At 40.8% G+C, this 24,175-nt stretch overlaps 1 protein-coding gene across 3 annotated transcripts in view; it reads left to right on the top strand.

Annotated features, from left to right (window-relative positions):
- Positions 1–3,726: 3,726 nt before the first annotated feature.
- The window catches only part of VEPH1 (ventricular zone expressed PH domain containing 1), a 90,902-nt gene continuing 70,453 nt past the window's right edge, over positions 3,727–24,175 (top strand). For all 3 annotated transcript variants that reach the window (XR_010373899.1, XM_064457875.1, XM_064457876.1), the window contains exons 1-5: positions 3,727–4,021; positions 6,592–6,662; positions 13,470–13,761; positions 15,753–15,968; positions 20,460–20,634. Coding sequence is in view for 2 of the 3 variants with exons in the window: in XM_064457875.1 (XP_064313945.1) it covers positions 13,624–13,761; positions 15,753–15,968; positions 20,460–20,634 (529 nt within the window). In the remaining variant the exon portion in view is untranslated. The remainder of the gene's footprint in view (positions 4,022–6,591; positions 6,663–13,469; positions 13,762–15,752; positions 15,969–20,459; positions 20,635–24,175) is intronic.

Below are 24,175 nucleotides of genomic sequence, written 5' to 3'. Positions count from 1 at the left end.
ATTTGGTTGTTGTCTATGTGTATTTTGGAACTGTCTCTAAAACAGCAGTGGCTATAAAGAAATGAGTATGAAACTCTTCTATTTCTGATATACTTTATCAACAAGATGGCACCTAGATGCACAGCAGATGTTGTCTTTTGTGATGCAGATGAGCCTTTTGGAGCAGTGCAGCTGCTAATGAGCTCTGTGTATTGTTACAAGATAGGGCTGCCAGGCAATAAGCACCTACGAACCTGACTAACGAACAGCAACAGTGGTGAGGCAGGGTCTAGCTCCACTGAGACAATGGGTTAAATCCTATAGTTTTTAGACTTCATTCAGGGAAAACCTCTTTTAATTTCAACAGGAGCTTTGACTTGGTACACAGGATTTGCCTTTAGAAATAAACAGCTATTCTTAAAGTATCAAACAAGATTGCTGTGCTTTGCCAGTAATTGGAGTGTAAGCAATACTTAGTAGGGAAAAAAATGAGAATAGTTAGAAAATAGCTTTAGTAATTAATATGGAGTTTGATAGAAATATTAGGTTGACTTCTAACATTTTCTTATTTGGCAGGACAGTTTACAATCCTACACTTACTGTATGAAACTATGCAAGTACACTAAGTATTGGTTTGCTTCCAGTCAAATGCATGGTCCAGAAATGCTTCTTGTTACCTGCTCCATATAGAAACCAAAGATGACTTAATAAATGTCTGTGTCATTATCTGCTTCTTTGGGACAGCAAACGGGCATAAGGTAACTTCAGGAAATACCTACTGGGAGAACTAAAGACTATAGATCCTTGTAATGATAATAAGAGTCTCTCCATTAATTTCAGTGGGCTTTTGAGAGGCTCTGTTATTTGTGGAGGAAAATATTTCATCCTCACAGGAATGGAAACACCAGGATGTGTTATCTGAAGGAGAAAAAATCAAATTGGATATCTCCTACTATGGTAGAGGAAACATTGCATCCAGCTCTACAGTTCTTGGACAAAATTTCTATTATCTATGTAAAAGATGTAGCTGTTAATTAGTGAAGTATATGGCATGTGATAGATAAAGAACTTGCTTATATGGGAAACATTTTCAAGGTCCTTCAGGTATTTGTGTCCTTGTTGATTCCATCAGAATCAGAGGAATGTTGCCAGGTTTTTAAAAATATGTTTTTAAAAAAAAACATTCATCTGTGTCTTGCTTGGCAAGATTTTGAGAGGCATGAGTGCACATAGCTAAAGGACAGTAATAGGTGGTGCCCCATCCTGCGCTGAATGTGTCTTCTGACAGTGCCACCACCAGCGACTGACCACGAGGTCCTACAACACAGAACAGAATTTTGCTATGTGAACTTGTTATTTATTGCAATGCAGACTTTAACTTCAAAATCAGGCAACTATTAGTCAAACACGTATACCATTTGAGGGTATAATCTGTGATTTCTATGTTATTCTCCTTGGTTTTCCATGGTTGACTGTTGGTGTACAACAGATTTTTGGCATTGAGACAGACTGCAAGGATGTAAACCTGTTTTTTCCATTAGCCTTTTATGTTAGTAGGTTGGGAGGGGGTTGGAGTTTTATGAATACCCTAAATTAAAGAGACTGCAGCCTGACTGTGAAATTAATAGAGCTATCAAAAAACCCACTGTCATTATACAACTATTGTTAATTATTTACAAGCAAACTTCTGCAAGAACAGTATTGTAGCTGTCAGTATTGTTGTTATTAAAATGAGAATGCTTTGTCTGGGTAGAAGATAACATGACTCATTTAGGCTAAATGCAATGAATATGGAATATTCTCTTTCTCTTCACCAATTAGTTGGAGAGAGAACCATAACATGTCTCTTTCTTAACAGGATGTTTATTTAAATAAGTCTAACAAAATAAATATTTTCAGGGCTTTGTTTAAAAAGGACATAAATTTACTGTAGCTATTATAATAAAAGTTTAAACCAAGTTTTTTCTAGTATGGGAAAAACTATTTTCATAAAGTAAATTCATCTTGCTTGTTTGGGTCTCTCACCCAGCCCTTACTTTGCTGCCTTATATTCCCCAGCCTGCTGTCTGTCTTGGTTTTCTTTCTGACTGTACAGATGATTCTGGGAGCAGAGCACATTCACTTCAGAGTAAGAGATATTCTGTGTGGGGGACCCCTTTCTCCTGGCCACCTCATGACATTAAGAGAACGGGTTGTCCGAGAAGGCAGCCAACACTAGTCTCATCCTTTCAGCATAGTTATCAGAAAAAAAATCTTCTGAGGAATGTCATTAGCCACAACTGTGGTTGTGTTTGAGTAAGTACAAAACCAGCTTGTTGTTCTACTTTTCCTTGCACATGAAAAATTAAAATATTGTCAGACACTGGGGAGAAATATTACTTTGGTTGCTATTAGAAGTCAAAAGCAGGCTTGCAGTGAGTGAAGGAATCAGCCTCTTAATTCCTACAGTACGATGACTTAAGTAGTTTACACATGCAGAAGTAAAATCCCAGACCCTTGTTTATGCTCTCCTCCTAGTTAGACCATGCTGCCTTTTGAAACCTTTTTTTTTTTAAACCTCTTGTTTAGAAAATGATTTTTAGAGTGAGAATATTTATGTTCTGCTATCTGCTTGCAAGTTTTTTACAGTCTCATAGAGGTAGGAGAGAAGCAACCTGTGTTCTTCATATGCATACTAAGTTAAAGGGAAGATGTAGAGAACACACAATTGCATTTTATTTAAAAAAACAACAACGATGACTTAACATCATTAAAAGTATGTGTTCACCCACCATTAATTTTGTATTTGGTTGCAGAGGCCATGGTGGAGTGAACAGGAACAAAAGAGCTATTTGGAGGATTTGCCATCAGAATTGAGGACTCCTACAACTGAGTGCGTATTCTATGGAGCAATTTCTTTTTTTTTTTTTTTTTTAAACTGTGTAATTTATAAATCCTTTATGTATTGCAAAAGGACAAAAGCCCTAACAGGAATGGTACAAACATGCCTCCTCATTATCTCTGGGCAAACAGTCTTTCTTTTCTCCCAGCTGCTGGCTAAGGGTGCTTGACCTTACACTTTGCTGTTCTGAGAGTTGGTTCGTTTGATGTTACTTTGGCCATTATTAGAAAATGTCAGTGCTGGGACACTCCCGGTGTGGGTTTGCTCCTAGGCTCTCCCAGGGAAGGAGGACACAGCAAGTATCAGTTCCATGAAGATCCTTAGGGTCTGTCTCTAGGGTAGGCTTTAGTTACAGTTGATTTGTTGGGCATCTGGAATTTATTTATCAAAGAAAATTTAAGGGGAAAAGTATACAGACGTTGTTAATGTGCAAGGAAAGCATGCTCAGCTTGCGTGAAGAATGTTGCTGGAATGATTTAGAAATCATTTCTCTGCTATGGCTGCCAATCTTTGGAGGTGTTCAGGTAGGTTCTGGGCACTGGTTCCACCTGGGCAGTTATGCTTTCTATGGGCTGGCTGAAGTTCTGCAATTTGGTGCGAAGCGATGGGTGTGAAAGGATGCATTTTCTCCAGTGTCCTACTCTTTCCTGAATTTTCTTCTGGCTAACGTTCCTCCAAAGACACTGAAAGGGTCTGGCCTTCTCACCAACTTCTGAGAAGAGGCCCCATAAGTAATATTAACTTCTGCAATTTCCTTGTTACTCTTAAGCAAGTTATTAATTAACTGAATGTAACCACTGGCTGTTGATAAATCCTTTTAACTAATTCAAATTCCATATCAGGCTCAGAGCATTTTCACTCAAGCTGCTGCTGAAGTTAAGCTTTGTGAAGAATTAGTTCTGATCTGTTTTTGAGTGCTGGAGATGGGGAAAATGGAGAGAAGATATTTGTTTGCTTGATTCCACATGACAACTCCAGGGTAACTGAATAGACTGTACGGTTGGTTTGACAAGGCTGTGCACTGAGCCAGCAGCCTTGCATACCAGAGTCAGGGGGATGGAAGGGGGACTGACAACTGTAATGGATTTTATCAGAATTTCTCTAAAGAGCGACAATTTGCCTTCAATTATTAATGTTTTTCAGAGGTTTCTCTTCTGAGAGGTATGAATAACTAACTTAAATATGCATTCATGTAACATTTTCAGTAATGAATAAAATACTGCATGGGAAGAAATTGAGTAGCAGATCCAAATATTAAATAATTGAAGAGGTTTTTGAGAGTGTAGGAAATGTAGTCTTTAATAATGTGACTGTTACTGGTTTTTCTGTGAATGCAGGAACTGTGGTTATTATATGTATGGATGTATTACAATGATGCTTGTGAAAAACATTGTAAGTTAGGTTGAAGTGCCACAAAAAGAGAAAGCAGTGCCTGTGTATTGTGGTGTGTGACAGCATGTACATTAATCTTGCAGAGCTCTTGACTCATCCTGGGGCTCAAATGTTTCACTTTCTTCCCCATGCTCCGGAGGCACTTTGTGCCCAGTGCTGTAGAAGTATTGCCTTACCTTAGGGAAACTTTGAAAATGCAGGCTGGGGAAGCTGTTGGCCCTATTAAAATGTCTGCTGAAGAGAAACTGGAATGGACTGCCAGGTACCTGGGAGGAACCTTGGGATGTTCAATGATTGTTCAGCGACTGCTGTTTCAGGAGACTTTGAGGGACAGTAACTCCGAATTTATTGCTCTAGTCCAATTTTCACTCCCAGTATGGCATTCTTAGAGATCCTATCCTGTAGTCCCTCATGCCCTGTTCCATTTAGTCTTTCACTCTCTTTAGACAGAAATACTTATTTATACATTTTATAAAATTTCATAACAAGTTATTTTTCCTTAACATCACTAGAGTCTTGAAAATTTGTCACAGATATGAAAGCTCATTAAGCAACACTTGAAAATGACCAGCTTTTGACAGCATCACCATGACAATGAGTGTATTGGTATTTGTTATATGAAGCAATTTATTCCGTATTAGCAGTGTGTTGTTTATTTTAGCATAATATTTTAATATCATGAAGATACTTAGAAATAGAATTCTTACAAACCTGTCTTACTGAATTTAAAGTATATTAAGTCTTATGAAGTGTTATATATAGCATTGGTGTGTTCTGGAACAGCAGTCAAATATGAACCTTTGTGACTCCTTACACAGTGAAAATTGTAGAAAACTGTCTCAACAGCACATAGGTTATCAAGCAGATACATATACATACATGTAAATTTGCTCAAGTTATAAATTCTTTTTTGCAAAAGTAGCACTTTAGCAAGTTTCTGAGTACATTCTTATCACTCTGCATCAGTTGGGCTCTGCATGGGTTGTGCAGCCAGAATTGTCTCGGAGATCTGTGAAATCTGATTCACTTAAAGCAGCATCTGACCTGTAAAACCTACTGATTAAGGCAGTTTATCGCAGGGGAGAATATTTACGTGATGGTTTACACATCTAGGAAGAACACTGAACTTACTTCAAACTGAAGATAGTGATATAGCCCTGCAGTTCTGGTAGGAGAGACAGATCTTAAAAGAATCTCTATAATTCCTCTGATTATTTTGCAGTTGCCTCAAATAAGAATACTGCTTCCTTGTGTATAGGAACTGGATGTTGAGAGCAAGTCAGTTCACAGCTCCCAGGGCTGCAGCAAGGTGTTTCATTAGCAAAAAACATTTTTAACCCTACCCTAATTAGTAGACTTCATAATTTATTGTTTCATCATCTGGTCTAGCTCAGCATCCATGGGATTTCTAGATGACATGAAGTGTGGAAACCTGTCATGACAGAAAAAAACCAGAGAGGCTTGTAGGAAACAATGGTTGTCTTGTGGGAAGAGTTTAAATATATGCAGCTGATCCCATGGGAACTGCTGTAGTCTATTCACCCTGTGTGAAAATGATGCTCTTTCAATATAATCTTTAATCCTTTTCTTTCACTGAAAAATGTGAGAACTTTATTTAGAAGTTTTGAAAGACTGCTCGATTTTGGTGAGTAAATGCTTTTCAAACATAAAAATAAATCAAATTATTAGTATAACACAGAGGGGGAAAGCTCTCTGAAATATCTTGCAATATTCTGTCCATATATTCCATATGTGAATGTTCTTGGGAAAGTTTCAGGCTGAAAATAACCAGGAAATGTATCCAGGCTTTCGTTTTTTCCAGGATGGGGGCATGTGGGGAAGGAAGTATCCAGCAGTCTTGGAGATATTACAAACTTCTGTAACTGTTTGAAACATACTTCTTGTAATTCCACAAAACAGATTTTCCCTGTGAGATGGTGGAGAAGGATTTCAAGAGAAGGGAATCCTATCATATGCCCAGAATAAAAGTTTGCTTTGGAGATTATTCTAATCTTCCTCCCATTCATGGAAAAGAAAAATAAAGCTAAATATGCAGTTGTTGAAAACATTTGTCCCCACCCGCAGAGAGAATGGAAATCTAAACCTCGCTTTGTTCAGTCCATGCATGTGTGAATAACATCACAAGCTCCCACAGGGTTTAGTAGCGCTGCCGTCCTGTTTGTTTTTTATGGGACCAGGTCCTAAATATTAAACCCTGTTTGGCAAAATACACAGTGGTATTCCTGGAGGTATCATGCAGCATATATTTTATAGTCTGCATGCAGAGTGCTGAAAAGGCAAAGAGTTACTAATACTATTTTGCTTTTACTTTCCTATAGCGTCTTTCATCTCAGGCATCCAAAGCACTTCATACAATCCAGTGTATTAAGCATGGCAACATGTCTGTGAGGTAAGGAAATTGATTTTTTTTCTTTTCCTTTCTGTAGGTAGTCAAAGCATTGGTCTCTGATTTGCCCAAGATCACCATGGTAAAGCAAGACCTGTGGCTTCCCAGTCCTTTAACACAAGTCTCTCCACTTAAGGGGAATTCTCAGATCACCTTCCTCTGCTATGTAATTTTATTGACTTTTAAATCTAAGTTACTTTTTTGAACCAGGTGCTCAGTTTATAAAATTTAGATTTCTTTCTTTAATATTTCTTTAAATATTAAGATGCCAGAGAGTTTTGGCATCTGTGGTTGCTTGGTCCCTCAGTACAGAAAAAGAAGCACCAGCTGGAAGTGCTCCAGCTGGGAGCTGTGCTGCAGCATTTCAGGAGAACTGTGCAGGGTGCCCAGGGCAAGCTGAGTGTTACAGAGGCGAATGGGTCTTGGGAAGTACTGAATGAATCGAGTAACGTGACCAGGTCCCACTTGGGAGCCCTGGCTGCATGCTGGGTTTGGAATATCATCTGTCCTTGGCGCGGCTTCAGCAAGGCGATGGTTTGTACTTGCAGCCGCAACTGGCTGGTGGCTTTGAGAGCCTGCAGAGACTACCCCTGATGGTGGTGAGTTACGGATTTTGCTTCAAGGGTGCATTAGGTCAGGACTTAGTACTGTGTGCACTTAACGTCCTTCTGAAGTGCAATATTATGTAAGTTCATGTACAAGGTTGGTTCAACAGTATAGTAAGGTTTTAATTGTCTCTTGCTTTGCAGTGAACCAACTAGAAGAACACTGGGAGGTTCACTTAACATGAACTCTACGTGGCCTGCGTTTCCTAAAATTCCTTAAATATATTGAGGGGGAAGTTTCTCGATTTATGTGCTTAGCATGGAACTAGATTAACAATATCATTGCACAGTTCTTTGAAGGTCGTGCTTTAGCTTTCAGTGGGATAGCACCATCTGGTAAAATCAAGCAACCATACTTTAATTTCAAGTCTTTTGAAAGTTAAGGAATTTTTTTCTGATTTCTTGTAGAATTTCCTTCACTATAAATGTAAAAATGGTTTGAGGTTGGTTTTTTTTTTTTGGTCCTTCTAATGTCATTCTGCAGAATCTGAGTTCCTGATAAAACTGTAAGACAGTCTTTTAGCTCAAAGTTCAATTGGCTTTTGGATGCCTTTAGGTCCAACTGCCCTTTTACATGGAATTTTTATTGTTAATCATCTTTTATTGGGGGAATTATTTTGCAAACAGACCAATTCAGTTGCTTCAAGCTCTGAAACCTGTCAGGCTAGCTTTTATTCTGATTGCTTCTGATAAGGAGCTTTGGTAAGAAAGCTGTGCCTCCAGCAAGTTGAGAGACTCACCTTGGAGTGGAACAGCTTCAAGGTCCCAGGGAATGTATGGCTCTTTCAGCTTGTCATGAAAAGGGAAACTGGATGTTAAAAGTCAGAATCAAAACTTTGAATTAGATGTGGGACTGCACCGCGAACGAGTGGAAATGGCCTATGTTACAAGCTGAGTATTTTTTGCCTGCATAATGATGACTTGAAGTTCATTACACGAGTTGGATTCACTGCTTTGTTTCAACGTTTTGACCATAGGTAGGTATGGATCCCTGTTGTGAACCCCCACAGACACTGTGCTGATGGGGAGACACACAGGATATACAAACTTTGGCAAGACCGTTTGCCTCTTTTCCATTGTTTGTGTACATGGGACACAAATATAAGTCTGATCTGTCTCAGACACTGATCTGACAGACACAGTAATCTCTGTCCTTTCTGAATAAGGTACGGATAGGTGATGTGGAGTCAAGGTAATAAGGCATCTCAGGAACCATATTCTGATGCAATTTTATCGTCCGATAAATGACTGGCCCTTTTTAATGAAAAAAAAAATTGTAAAAAGATGACATTTTAGAAGATACATGTATTATGTTTTTCATTTTACTCAGTGCCAGATACCTATAAGTAGGAAAAAATCTTGTAGTGAGCAGGAGATGCTTAAGGGACAATTATCTCCTTTTAAGACCTACGCAAGAAAAGTATTTTCAGCTCTGTTATGTAATGTAAATGTTAAGAAGATTTGCTATAATTCCATTTCAAAGAGCTTATAGTAAGTAAATGTTTTTCTGTATTGTCGTTAGAGTTGTCTGTAAAACTTCCATGAAAAGTGTCTGTTCATCAGGTAGAGAAGAGGGCCTTCCCGAGAAACTCTTCTTCTGCAGAAGCACATCGAGTAGAATGTAATTTGCAGAAGGCCGAGAAGGGACTGCTGTGTTTCAGGGCAGCTGATCAAAGGGAGGGTTCAAATGGATCTCCGTTGCTAGAGCATTTTTCTAAAATATGTGCACAGATTTTGCTGTGCTGCTTATGAGAGTAATGTTAAAAGCCAAAGCAAACTTCAGGCCCTCTTTTGTATTCATGTAAAGTGTTACAGAATGATAGCTTTTATTCCTTTGGACAGAAAATCTCTTCTGTAGCAAGTTTGTTCACTTGTTCTTTTCCTTTCAAACAGTGTGAGCTTACTGAGGGTTTTTTTTTTACCTTCTTCCCAGGGAAGGATAGCTTTCCACTAACACAGAGAGTCCTGTTTTCTCTATTAAAAACAACTGCTCTCAAGTGGAGCAGGCTTTGTATTTTGTCCTAGAAACAGAGTTTCATTCAGAGATAAGGCCTTTCTGTGTTTAGGTTCCTTTAGTCACCTGATGGAGCCATTGGTAACTTTTAGGCTGCTTTAGTCTGCATTCCTGAAATGCCTTACTCCTGGCACTGCAATTAACAGCTTCAGGTTCACTGCTTGCCACCCGATTCCCCAGCTTTCCACTTGCTGTGCCCTCGGATGCTGCCTAGGGTAGCAGGAGAGCAAAGCAAATGGACAGGCTTTGTTTCCAAGAACACAAGCTTTGCACCTGTAACCATCATTGAGGATGTCGTTGTGGAATAATGAACAGGTAAAACAAAAATCAGTTTGTGTCTGTGGCTTTTTGAACCTTTAGTTTTGAATTTGAGAATTGCTGAGTATGACTATGACGGGCCCAATCCCCTCTGTACTTCCACCATCCCCTTCAGTTCCGTGTCTGATGATTTCTGCCATAGCAATTGTCAGGAGGATCTAGCCTGTTGTGCTTCGGGGTTTGCAACCTTATTAGCTCTTTTCTGCTTCTGTCTTCTTGCAAATAATTAGACAAAAAGTCCTGTGTAATGATATCGATAGATTTGGGAAAATTAAAAAAACCCTTACAGTCGGGTTTATGGCAGATCAAGTGCAAGGTGCTGTCTATGCTATTAAAATAGATATTGTTTCACTGAGTTATTTCCAGAAGGTTCTCAGTGTTTTGCATTGGTTTTGCCCCTTATTTGACATTTTTAGGTTTTTTCCCTGAAAAATAGCAAAGAACAGAGAAACAGGGATTAAGGAAACTCTGTATCTCAAATAAGTGATCTAGTTTGTCACAGTGTAGTACTTTGTTCATCAACTCAAGAGAAGAACCTAGAGGAATTGGCTGTGAGTCCACACGGTCCATCTGGAAGTCATCCTTGGTAGATCTCTTCCTAGCCTCAAAAATCAGTAAATATTCTGTATTAGATTAATAAGTGAAGACAGAGGGAAAGTTTTTGTTTGTGACATAATGTTTTTATTTTAATACGTGTTCTTATGTTAAGCTATGCCTGTGTTAAATACACATCTGCACAGAGCTACCTGCAGGCCGCCAAGTGCTCCAGCAGGCAGGAGTTCTCTGCCTGCCCGTTTGGCACATGCCATCGGGGTGACTGTGGCTGTACGCTGCTGCAGCAGGTTCATGTAATGCAAGGCTGCATGGAAAATGTGGTAATGCTTGAGTCCTTAATTTGTCCCACTTACCCAGCCTTTTCACTACTCTGTCCAGATTACAAATAGCCTATTTTTCATAAGATTCCCTTTTCTCCTATATTTTTACTTCAACTAATATATGTCCAATCTCAGACATTTCTCTTTCCTCTGTATTCCTCTTTGCTCTGCTACAGGGAAATTTTACTCATTGGAATCACAGACTAGGTCATTTAAGCGATGTGCACAAACAAAGGCAGACTGATCCAGTTCTAATAACTGCTTTTCCAATGCATAACATTTGAAGTTAACTCAAACTCTTGAACTAATAGGTGTCATATTTAGTGTGTGCCTACCTTGATGTCATAATTTTGTCAGCTGGATAGTCATGTATCTGTTGTATTCCTGCAAAGACAGCCACTAGTGGCTAAGCTGAAACTTTATTTCGATTGTTGTGTACCTAAATATAAAGGACATACACATTTATACAAATGTATATATGTGTATGTCCTTTACATTTAGGTATGTTTACTTCAGTTCAGAAAGACAAAACAGCATCTAACAACAGCCTACTTTGTAGTTTCTCGGAATGATACTGTGTTTATCTCCACATGCTTCATCGTGGAGAAAATACTGATGATGCGGAAGATGTCGGTGTTGAAGGAGTGAGAATGATCACCTGTGTAGTGAAAGATAGCCAACACAGATGCAGTTACAGCTAAAGGGAGCTTGAGGTGACCATCGAGCAGAGTTTGTGTGGGGTGAGGTCGTTGAACTGTGCAGCATCTTCCCCGGACACAGAGGCATTCCCATTTGTAACCTCTCCTTTCATGTGCATCTGAGCTCACACAGGGCCATGGTGATATGTGTCTTTGCATCACCTTTGGCTGGCAGAAGCTCAGTGTACTTCTAGCCAGCATGGCTGCTGTGAGTGCTGGTGAATGCCCTCTGTGTGGTTCACCCCATTCTCAGCAGGGTCTCAAGCAGCAGGCTCTTCACAGAATCCCAGAATGGCAGGGGTTGGAAGGGACCTCTGGAGATCATCTTGTCCAACCCCCTGCGTGAGCAGGGACACCCAGAGCAGGGGCACAGGACCGCGTCCAGGCAGGGGGTGAATGTCTCCAGGGAAGGGACCCCACAGCCTCCCCGGGCAGCCTGTGCCACTGCTCTGGCACCCGCCCAGGGAAGGGGTTTTTTCCCATATTGAGGTGGAACTCCCTGTGTTCCAACTTGTGCCCATTGCCCCTTGGCCTGTCGTTGGGCACTATTGAAAAGAGCCTAGTCCCATCATCCTGACACCCACCCTTTAGATATTTATAGGTATTTATTAGATCCTCCCTCAGTCTTTTCTTCTCCAGGCTGAACATACCCGGGTCTCTCAGCCTTTCCTCATAAGGGAGATGCTCCAGCCCCCTGACCATCTTGGTAGCTCTCTGCTGGACTTGCTCAAGCAGTTCCACATCCTTCTTAAACTGGGGTGCCGACACTGGAGACAGTACTCCAAATGTGGTCTCACCAGGGCAGAGTAGAGGGGGAGGATAACCTCTCTTGACCTGCTGGCCACACTCCTTTTAATGCACCCCAGGATACCGTTGGCCTTCTTGGCCACAAGGGCACGTTGCTGGCTCATGGTCAGCTTGTTGTCCACCAGCACTCCCAGGTCCTTCTCAACAGAGCTGCTTTCCAGTGGTTCAGCCCCCAGCCTGTACTGGTGCATGGGGTTGTTCCCACCCAGGTGCAGGACCTTGCACTTGCTCTTGTTGAATTTCATCAGGTTCCCCTCGGCCCAGCTCTCCAGCCTGTCTCACTGGATGGCAGCACAGCCTTCTGGTCTTCCACCGCCCCACTTCCCTTGCAGCTCTGCCTGAAGTGCCAGCAGCCCATGGAGGGCCCCACGCTTAAAGGTGCTCTTTGGGGCTGAGAAATTGTGTCTTGCTGGGTTTCTTTGTCATCATAAATAGTTTTGGTGGGAAAGGATGGAAGAAGTGCAGTACAACTGGGAGTGGAGGGAGGAGGGACTGCCCTTGTTCTGTTCCTACTGGTAGGGCTATCATGGAGACCCTTGGAAGACTCAAGGACAGACATTTTCTGCCTTCATGGAGTTTTACGTGTCTTGGCGAGTACAAACCCTCCAAGGAGGGTGTCCAAGCCCTGTGGGATGTTCTGGCCTTGAAGGACCCTGTGCTGTTGGTCCCTTTCTCATATGCACTGAGGTTGGCCGAGAAGACCCTCACTTCAAAGATGTATGAGCAGAGGGGACCCATCAGCATGAGGCAAGTCCTGGCAATCTTAGAATAAAAAAAAGCATTTCTGAAATGTAGAAAAAAAGAAACTTCTCCTATGATAAAGGCAAATGTCTTGTCTGTGTCTGCTTTAAACACCAAAAGTTTTGGAGCACAAGTGCAGGACTCTCCTCTTTCATGAGTGTGTGTGGTGCCGAGCCCAGCCCCACTTGGCTTGGCTTCTGTTAAATTCCCCAGACAAGGAGAAGCGCATAGTTTCAGCTCAGCCAAGTGTTTGTTTTACATGAGTTGAAAAGACTGCAGGGATCATTTTGGCAACAAAACTGACTGCTTTTCTAAACAAAAATCATTATCTTCTTAATCTTGCTAATAGTGTATTTCTGGAGGCAAAACACAACAACCCAGAAAACAAACCGAAGTGGCTTCACCCGCCTCCTCTAGCTCTGCTCTGCTACTACCACAGAAAGGCAGTTTGTAATCCTTATCAGTTAGTCCAGTCACCATCCTGCTCAGGTGATATGCATTGAAATGAAAAAAAAAAAAAACCACCTTGGTTTTATTTATTAAAAGTTATGTATTATTTAGCTAATTTTAAGCTATTTAGTGTTTGAGGGCAAAAGGTCCTTCAACATGCAGTTCGTGGTACATGCTTAAGGATGTCCCTGGATCAGGGGATCCTGAATCTGCTTGCATACACCATTTAAAAAATCATTGCTAAACTGGAATATGACAGTCAATGCATTTGCTAATTCCCCTCTTTCCCTCCCCCCTTTTAGACTGGGGCCAAGGAAGTCCTGAAATATGCCCAGGATTTATTCTTCATATTAAGTTGATTGCCAGTCTACAGGATTGTTTCCATTCTGTCCTGATCTGAGTCGTTCATGCATGCGGTGCGTGCAGAGGTCCGGCTGAGTGGCAGCGAACACAGCCATGCATCATCTGTTTGGGCTGGTTTTGGCACAAAAGGACCTTTCACGTGCAGGGGATCTGTTCTCCTTAGAGGATGCTGAAATCGAAGGAAGCCTCTCAGAAGCTCTTGAACAAATAAGAATAATCAGTTCATCTGCGGTAAGTGAAACACAACCTTTAATACTTTTTTATGAGATTAAAAGTATAAGTAAAATATTAAAGACAGGGACATACACAGTTTAAGTTTATAAAAAATCCTCAAGATTTCTGAGCAAAGTGTAAGATTTAAAAATGTGGTAAACAAATCCAGTTCCCACTTGCTAGATTTCTTTTAAAGATATTTCAGGTTCATCTTTATAATAATTTTAGTTAAATAGTTATTTAAGGCTTATTGAAGATTAACAGGAGGTTACAGGTACATGGTATATATTCTGTCTGCAGCAGAAAGTGTTCTGAATGATGGTAGATTCACGGATTTTGGTAAACTCTTTAAAGTGCTATCCAAAAAAAAAAAAGTTCTTTATCCTTCCTGCTTCCAGTCTGCTGAAGGGAAGGGAAAATCTTTTTTTGAGCCTTAGGATATGGAATTAGCAACACCTACATGTTCTCACAACTGCACTTTTCTGACACTTCATATAGCACATCATTATAGAAATCAGTTTTGGCAATGTTCAAACCCCTGACTCTCAGAGCATTGATCATGGTGTTGCTGGTTGCAACAAGAACCGACTCATCCATCAGGACAGCCACTGTACGCTGGCTCTTCTCTTTGGTCGCTTCTTTGACAGCAATTACATCTGCACAGTTTCTCAGAACATTAATCAAGTTATTATGGCCATTGCCTCTGCTGTTTGTGATGTACTTCGACTCACCTAGCTGCAGATTATCAGGAATCTTACACAGATTCCCCCGAATACACTTTTGGCGAGGAAAGGCCTGAATTTGCTACAAAATGTTTTCACAAACACACCGGTCTGCATTAAGTAGCTAAAGCATCCTGCAGAGCTGTCCCCCACCTCCGAGCTGCTGAGCGGGGATTCCCACCAGAGGGCTCTGGAGATCGGGGAGCTGCTCCAGCGCTGCCCCTGCCTGCAGTCTGAGCAGTCCGGATTTGACATATGTTTTTCCCCAAATGTGAGGAGTTTCACAGCAGTGCAGACAGGACCGCTCTGCCCTCCGTGTCCCCGCGCAGCCAGCGACTGCGACTCTTGCCAGGGGTTCACTCTTGTGCCGTCCCAGCCAGCAGCTGTTAATTTGTTCACCCCCTTATCAATAGGTAATCCTATACAAACGAAAAAGTGTAAGTGTTTTGTTTTCTTTAATAAGTGCCTGGATTTTTCTGTCACGCCAGGCAAAGCATGTAAAAGGCTAGCTGTGAATAAAGGCAGAGAACTGCTTTGAGGCAGACCCAAATGTTGCAGCGCAGAGTCCCCAGGGCTAACCCTGGAGCTGCACTTCTGCAAGCTAGTCCTGAACCTGGCTCCAGCCCTTTAAAAATGACCATGCTTTATCTAGTGAAAACAATGACTTTTGATTAATACATCAGTCTGTCTTCTATCTTAATTAGTTTTTAGGGTGGAAAAGCAAGAGTTAGGCCAAGGGACAGTAATTGTGTATTCTGGGTCTTAAGTTACAGCAAAGCACTGCCATTTCACATCCGTGTGGCATCTGTGACAGTTATTATGGGGGATTACAGGATTTTATGATAAATTATGTTACATTGATACTAATTGAAACTAACTGTGTTTACATCAGGGACTTAACATGATGTGAAATATTCGGGGCCCTGCATTTGGCTACATCTATCGTGGATATAACAATTCCAGTTTCAATTTTAGGACAGTTGTGGGATGAGAGGTCTGTGTGGCTCCAATCCCTGGTCAAAAACGCAATGCTTCAAGACAAACTCCTAAAAATAATTTGTTAACATAATCCATACCTTTAAAATAACAAGAATTAAGGCCTAAATCAGTGAATTGTCTATGGGATGACTGATTTATGTATCTAATCACACTAAATGTTTGTTGGAAAGGTGGAGGTGAGAAAGTGGACACCGGACAGTTACGAAAAATTAATGTCTTCAGGCTAACTTTGCAGGCTCCTTGAAAAGGATGGGCATTCGTTGGCAAATATCTTTTCATTTGAACCAGGACTACCAGACCAATGACAATGACCAGGCTGTGGTGGAAATCTGCATCACTCGCATCACCACTGCCATCAGGGAGACAGCATCCATAGAAAAGCACGGGAAGGCCCTCGTGGCTCTCTGGGAGTCGTGTCTAGAACACAACCTGAAGCCTTCTGGAAAAGATGAGGACACACCACATGCAAAAATTGCATCTGATATCATGAGCTGTATCTTGCAGGTACGTCTGAGCTGAAAGATCATTTTAATCTTTTAAAATGCAGTTGTACTTTATGTTTTCTGAGAGTGCATGGGAGAGGTTGCATTTGTTTAAAACCAAGAATATGATCCCAATTATTAATGTATATTGTTACATGTATATGGCACCTGTTGCAGTGAATCAAAAATTTTGGCAGCTTCCTTATCTTTAGAAGTGTCTTGACTGTTTAGTGCCAGACTTCATTACTTTAATGCTCCATTATTTCTAAGTATTTGCATTTCATGTTAGTATTAAAGTGGGAAACGTAAGACTATCATTTTCTGTGGTTACAGAAGGATTTGTTTGAAAACTTTTAATATCAGGGAAGAGGTTATTCTTTTGAATCATTCTAGAAGGCAGCAAAATGTCAAAGAGTTTAATGACATGAAATTTAGGTTATTAGATATGTTGTCAGTAAGGAGGATCTCCCTTAACATTTTGATTGTAAAAGCCGAGTCCAGATACCACACAGAAAATTGACTTTTGAACTAAAATCTGATTGCTGCTACTCTGGAGGACTAGAAAGTGGTTATGCTCTGGCCAGGAGTGTTGGAATTATTTCACAAAATATTTTACTAAATGCTAGAGTGATCAACAACAAGTATTTAGGTCCCAGAAACATTTGCTAGAAGAACAGCTGAAACTGGGTCCTATTTGAACTCATTAGTCTATGAACTGTCACTCCCTGTGAATGCAAGGCTAAAAAGAAGACATCTTAATATATAGCAGCCTTTTGGGGATAGGAATGGGCTATTCCAAGGCTTTCTAAGAAAGTAAGCTGAGGGTGAAAAGCCATTTAAAGCAGGGGGAGGGGGAATCTGGTATTAAATCAGGATGACTTTGGGGTGTTTTTTTTAGCTTTGTGGCTTTTTGTTGTTTGTGGGGTTGGTGCTTTTGGTTTGGCTTTTTTTTTTGGTGATGGTTTGGTTTTTTGTTGTTGTTGTTGGGTTTGTTGGTTGGTTGGTTGTTATTTTCAGCCACGACTGCAGGCACTATCATTCCGTGATGGGAAAGCAATATAACACAGTGGAGAGACCCACAGAGAAACCTATGTGCACAGTTATGTAACTGGAAGCAGAAATCAGGGTTGTTTCCAGAGTTTCAGCTAAGGGCACAATTCATGGGGACCAGCTCCTCGTCAGACAGAGAAATGGTTGCTGTGAGGTGCCTTTCCATACAGTCTGCTCTGGGGGGATGTCTGCAGTACATCTGCTGTTTCGTAGTTCCTTTCTTTACCTCTGCCTTTTAAATCAGATGTGGTGGGTTTTTTGTTCTTTCATTATAAAAATTCAAGCAATAGTGGCACAAGTATGTCACTGTTCCATGAAAGGTACTGCTTAGCCCCTTGTAGGATATGGTGTTCCGTAGACTGATTGAGGCTCCTCATCTAGTTTAGCTGAAAGTGTTTAAAGCCCAAAAGAAACAAAGAGTTTCAGAAAAATAACATCAATATTGAATTTGCTTGAATGAAATTTTACTTTACAATGCTCAGTTCTGTTTACTCCCAGACTGTCACTCTGAAGATGCTCAAAAAAAGCATATTATAGCAAAATATTAAATGGAGGCAAAAACTCCTTTTCTGAAGCCCAGGTTCTTGTTGATTTTGGTTTGAGAAGCAGAGAGGTTTATTCCAGCCAGACATTTGGTCAAGACTCTGGATGAGGCTTAGCAAGATTTCTTCTGCACTGCGCCAGCATCCCTGAGCTGTGATCCATGAGCTGCACCCCAGCGCAGGGCACTGTTAACGCATCCTGTGGAGGTCAGTGGTGTATCACAGGGATGTGTCCCCACTGCCTTTCTCTGTGAATGACTGGCTTTGGTAGGGACCATGCTTCCTGACAGGCAATGCACTCCTCGAGGTGTTGCCTAATCTCCCTTTCTGACTTGGGTCCCTGGAGGTGAGACAGTAACTGGGTTTGGATACCAGTAGCAGCACAGCTTAAACTCTCCAGATGAGAGACTGTCCATTGTAAAATCATATTTTGTCTTTTGGTACTTTAGAAAGCATATTTCATGGGAATATTAAAGTATGCAATGGCTCGTCTAAGCTTTCAGTTTGTGCTGTTGGCAACTGTGTGCCTAAATCAGGCTACCTCATATCCAAATGTTTTAGGGATTGCACTGTATTGCAGATTACTTCAGGAAAGTTCATCGAAATAAAATGAGAAAGTTATGCTCACTGACACAGAGCTATTATCAGCAGGTTCCTTTGCATAAAAAAAGGAAGGCATAAAATGAGTTTTTATACAATATGTGAGGGATAGTTGAAGTAGTAATGAATATCTGACAGCTGGGTTGAATCTCACAGCATGTTTCTGTTGATATTAGCAGCAGGGAGGTCCCCTAGGTTTGCAACCATCGCTATATCATATTATTGAAATCTGTTTTTCATTGACACCTTTGCACTTTCATAAGCGTGCATTCATGCCCTGATATTTATAATGGAACAAATGAAACCTTTCTCCTTCTCTCTGAATTCAAACCTTTTCTTACTAAGTATTTTATCTTTCTGTAGGAAAAAAAAATTTGTTCTTTAGAATTGTCTTAGATCTTTTAAACCCTAGTCAGAGGGCCAAACCTTATCTTTCCCCTTCTTTCTGCGTGGAGTCCTAGAGCGTATCTTGGAGGCAGAATTTGGCTCCTACTCAGTAGTGTCTCTCAGCCAAATATAATGAGACATTATGTTGATTTAAACATGCTGCTGCATAAAGCTCTATTAATTTTAAGGGCTTTTCTCACTAAAGATGCAGTTTTTGGTCATATAGCAGTTGTCACGATGAGCTATCTTAACACGTAGGAGTTGCTGCAGCCCCTTCTTCCTTAGGGGCTGGCAGTGAGGGGCTGTCCCAGAGGAGCTGCAGCACTCCACTGCTCAGCAGATCTCTGCTGCAAGGAAAAATCCTCATAGCTGGTTAAACTCAGCTCTTTGGCATTGGTTGAGTAGCACAATGCAGCCTTAATAGGGTCAGTCTTGCTCTCTATGAGGCTAATGGCCTCAAAGGCAATTACTGCTGATGGAGGCAGAGCTGGCCTAAGAGGCAATATAGCAGGGTATAAGGAATGACAGATTTGTTTTTTCTCAAGTCTAAATTTGATTTATTTTTTTCAGTGCTGCTCCAGAATGAGCATGTGTTAAGTCTGGACTGCCTTTCTTTGCACTGTTTTGTTGCTTTCTGCAACATCTGGATTCCAGTGGTTGCATGTGATTTCAGATGCTAATTAAATATAATCATATTGCAGGATTATTTTCAAGAACAATGATGTACTCCAGTTTCAAAGAGATGCTCAAAACTGAGTGGAGATGAGAGAAAAGCACTGATTAAGGAGGATCCAGAAAGAATGTAGGACCTTAGTTACACTTAAACATATCCTATTGGTTTCAAGGGCAGTTATGATGGGAACTTAATGGGCAATAGATGTGTATAATCTGTACACACAATTTCACATATACAAATAGTTGCAGAAAACCTTTTCTGACCTTATTGTCAAAACTTAAGTGTATGTGCAGGTATTCCTGAGATCACTGAAGCTTGGTGACATTTTGAGGACAGAAGTTTGCTGTCTTGAAAAATTTCAGTTGTCCTGCAATGTTCAGAGAAATTGACTGGAGTTTAAGAAAGGAAATCTAAATTATTAGAGGAAAATTGATTATCAATACTAAAGCTTTTACCCTGTAAGCTAGTCTCCCACTTACTCATTATACTCTTTCCTCTTTGCCTTTGGTTTAATCCCAGTGGCTTAGCATGAGATCCTGTTCTGGGAATAGGGGAGTCCTTTCTTCACACAGTCTCTGCCAGCACCAAGATAGGCCAAAATTCAAAGTAGTAACACACTTTGGTTTAGATGAGGTAAGCTGTGACATGTGCTGGGGAAGATTTACCCATGCTCGAAATTAAGCTTCCCTGAGCCTTGACTCTGTGGCTGCGCATTGGGCTGCCCTGCTCGGGGCTGGACGTCGGAGCGGGGCAGGTCACTGCAGCACAGGAACGACAGGCAGCAGCGTTGTCTCTTACTGCAGGGAGCAATATTTACCAGTCAACAGCATGAGTAACTGCTCTGACATGTTTCCTACACTTTGGGATGAAAATTGCTTACTCTGTGTGGGTGATGGATACAGCTTCTGCTGTCTTCTCTGAGAGCACCAAACGCAAAATGTCTTGTGAGAAATGTTACAGCAGTTAACATTTAACTAGCGCACTTAATATTGTGTTTTCTCCTCTTGCAGAAGACAAAAATAGGTGCATTATTAGTATCTCCTGGTTGCAGTACTTTTAAATTTCCTTACTCGCTCTTTCTTTGAAGTCTGCCCTCAGTGGTGTTACCAAAATGTAACCTTTCATGACGTGTTTTTTGCCTTCCTGCCCCCTTGTTGTTTTGATTTTTGTTTTTCTACTCTGATCAGCATGGGACTTTATTTTAATAATTTTTTTTTTTCAGCTGCTTATTTTTCAGTGTGTTTTCATGTTTTTACAGAATTACAATCAACCTCCAGTAATGGCCTTAGCTGTCCCAGTGGCGGTGAAATTTCTTCAGAGGGGCAATAAGGAACTGTGCAGAAACATGTCAAGTTATCTATCCTTGGCTGCAATTACTAAAGTGGATCTGCTGGCTGATCACACAGACACCATTGTCAAAAGTGTCCTTCAAGGTAGGAACACACTGAGATTTTGGATTTAGTCCTGCAGCATGCCCGCCATTAGATTAGTTAGGCTCTGTTGGGCATATATACAAACACATTTACGTAAAAACATGTATGAGGCATGTATATATAAAGCATACAAATGGACATATCTATAAACATGTGATAAAACATGTTAGACCACAATCAAATAACAGACTACATCAAGGAAGACCTTTCAAGAACATGTGATTTTACAGAATGTTGTTGACTCTGGCAGTTTCATTATAGATTGGGTGATCCACAGGGCAGGAAATACATCTGCACGTGTTGGTATACCGTACTAATGGACTTCAAATTATAACCCATGGTATGAGACACTAGTTACTGGGCTCTTATCCTTTCTATCAGTGTCATTGGCAATACTCCAAAATATAAATGGGGGTGAAATGAATCCCATTCTGTGGCAAAACAGCCAGATGTAAGATATAAAAGTTCTGTAGTGGTTCTTTAATTTTGCCTACGTTATTAGCTTTACTTAGAATATTGTCGCTAAACTCCATACATTTCACTTTTGTGGTTTGAAAAGTCAAAAATATTCATACCTCTACAAAAGGCAGTCCAATTTAGTTGAAGTAGTAAAGTACACAGTATTTGTTGCATTACAGTGCTATTGCAGTAGCAAAACCACTATTTGCTTTTCTTCAAGTACGGGTAATAGCAATAAGTAGCAATAGCTGTCTAATTCCAAGAACGTTGTTATGAAGATCTTAAGCCTGCAAATTAAATGTGTGCATTCTGTATTTATTAAAAAATATAAATGGAATGTAGTTATTTTTAGGCGTCTTACAGAGGGATAGCTAAGCTAGAAAGTAATTTTGTTGTTAAGGCATTATGGTAAGAGTGTGCATATTTCTGTTTGCTTTGTCTAAGGACAAATGTGTGATAAATATGATAATGATAAATATATATGAGCTATGTGATAATACTAATTGAGCAGAGTCCAGGAACAGAATATTGCTAACAATTTACAAAGCCGCATGGATAATCCTTTTAAGACATGTGACATTAGTATTTATGTGTTAGTGTTGTGCATTACCACTTGTAGTGCTGTTAATAGAAAGAAATAAAGTGAAACAGGTTTTATGGTGTAGTCATAGGTTTAGGAAAAGTGATTAACACCCACAACTGAAGGTTTCATTATGACTGTTGCTGCTCGTTTTTGTGTATTTATGTTATTCTACCAGCAGATGTTGCTGCGGACATCATATTTGGAAATTCCAGACTGGAAGAGGGCACTCTGAATAGGCAAAGTGCTCTGTTTTGCATACCGGCTTAATTGCATTGTACATAATTTGTATTTCAGGCGTGAAAAGGTTTGCAGCAGGCTAAGAACGATGCTTAAAGACTGAGTGTTTGCTGAAGGGAGAAGGCAAGCAAGAGGATAAGCTGCTGAGGATAGATTTACAAAGCAGTGTGGAGACAAAGGGCCTTGTTCTGGTGCTGCACAGACGGGGCTCAGCCTAATGGCACCAGTGAGACTGATAGTAGACTTTGGCCCGTTGCCTGCAAGTGTTTGAGAGCTAACTGGATTTTTTGATTACTTGGGGCAACTGTTTGGATGCATAATCAGTTTCTTATCTTATTAGCTAAAAAAGAGCTCTTTAGAAAGAGTGTTTAACTACTCTGTTCCAGTTAGCGTGAACTCAGCTTCTAAACATGCAAATTCTGTACCATGCCCATGATGCTGACAGGCCCTGTGCTGACACTTTCCATCAGTGTAAGGGATCAGGCAGATTTATTCCTGTCTCCAGGGGATAGAGTCAAAACAACCCTGCAGTCGTTGCTGTAATGTGAGAGTCCCACAGCTGCTCCACCTTCCAGAGGAGCTCAGGCAAGAGATGTGGATGTTGCATTCAGCAGAGGCTTGTTAGAGAGCAGGACTGGGGTCAGCAGCATACTCCGGGCATGCATGTCTTGTGCTTGCTCCTTCATTTCCATGTTTGCAGTGCCAGAGCAGGGTTGCAGTGGCTTTTCCATATTTGGAGCCCAAACTCCCCCAAAATACTATTTACTTGGTGTTTTCCAAACATGCAAAGTAACTGTTGATAAAGAAAAATATAGTTAAGATAGGAAGGAAAGAGAAGTGTGCTGGTGGAGGTGACTTGTGATGCTGGGCTGGAGGGGACTAGACTGTGGGAAAGCTCTGGTAGTCTGCAGCGTGATAAAGGAAGAGCAAAGCAATTGGAAAGAGGAGAGTTTTCCAGCTGAGTCAGTGAGAATGAAAGGACTGGCTTTGCATTTGGTTATCTGCCAAACCAGAAGAGAGATAGGAAAAGGCTACTTCCAAGACGAAGCATTTCAGGTATGAGGTACAGGAAGAAAAGTAGCCAGGAAGGACTTCTGGTAATCTTTTGGAGGATTTTGCTTTTTCTGCTGCGTTTCAGAGACATTTGTTTTCATTTAATGGAGGGCACTGTATGGAAAGAGGATTTGAGTGGTTTTGCCCTTGCACAATGTTGGGACCTCAAGTGTTTTTCTTAACTCAAGACCTGTTTTCTGGATGACAGCAGATGAACGGAGGTAATCTTTCATTGTTCTGTAGTTAAGGTTATCTGCAGTTATTTAGTAAGGGATTTTTGTCATGCTTATTACTAAGCATTTATAATTTAGATACCTTTTTTTTATTATTGCAAGGTAATAGGAGAAATTCCAGCAATCAGAGCAGTTATTTTTACCTTAAACAGTGTTGCCAAAACTTTGGAGCAGATCATAACTTGAGCTATGAAGGACAACCCCCTTGAATGGCATAGTAAAGTGGCAATTACCTCATCATAGCTTTTTTCTTACTACCTTTGTATCATGGAAGGAAGGCTCTGGTAGCTGCATCATATTCAGGAATAAGCATAGCAGCAGCATGTCAAGAAACTTTTCAAAGTACATGATTAGGACATCTGTAGAGAATGAGCAAGAGAAACATGTGAATAGAGCAGAAGGGTGGGCTGCTTCTAGTGGAAGTAAGAAGTGTTTTGAATAAGACATTCTCCACGGTACCTTGTTCAGAGGCTTGAGCAGGTAGTGAATAATCATTCTTGTCATAAATGGTTACATATCCAGTGAATAACTATTCATCTTTGTCTACTTCTGCTCTGTGTTCTACAAGCAAATCACCACCAGCATCTTGGCTCTCTGCATCTGCTGCTTATGCACTGTATACAGCCCTATGTTTTTATTGGGTTTTGGATAAGCTTGTGAATGTGAGAGAAGCAAGCCGCTGTCATCAGTTCTGCCTTGTACAAACCTCCTGTTAGCATCAGACAAGCTGGTTACTTTGGATATCTATGCGTATCTTTAAACCGAGCATGTCCTCCTCAGATGGCCAGCATTATGCATGGAGTACTGATGGATTTTTATTTGGGCATATCTCAAAACCAGTCCTTCTTTCAGCCTCCAAGCGCCATGCTAGCACAGCCTCAGGTCAATGCACATGTGTCAGTGTGTCAAAGCACCTCTTCTGTACAAGTGACCATGTCCACATGGGAGAACTCCTAGAGTGGTAGACCCTTGCACA

This window comes from Phalacrocorax carbo, chromosome 7 (assembly GCF_963921805.1).
Source record: "Phalacrocorax carbo chromosome 7, bPhaCar2.1, whole genome shotgun sequence".
NCBI lineage: Eukaryota > Metazoa > Chordata > Aves > Suliformes > Phalacrocoracidae > Phalacrocorax > Phalacrocorax carbo.
This window is presented reverse-complemented; position numbering and strand designations above follow the sequence as displayed.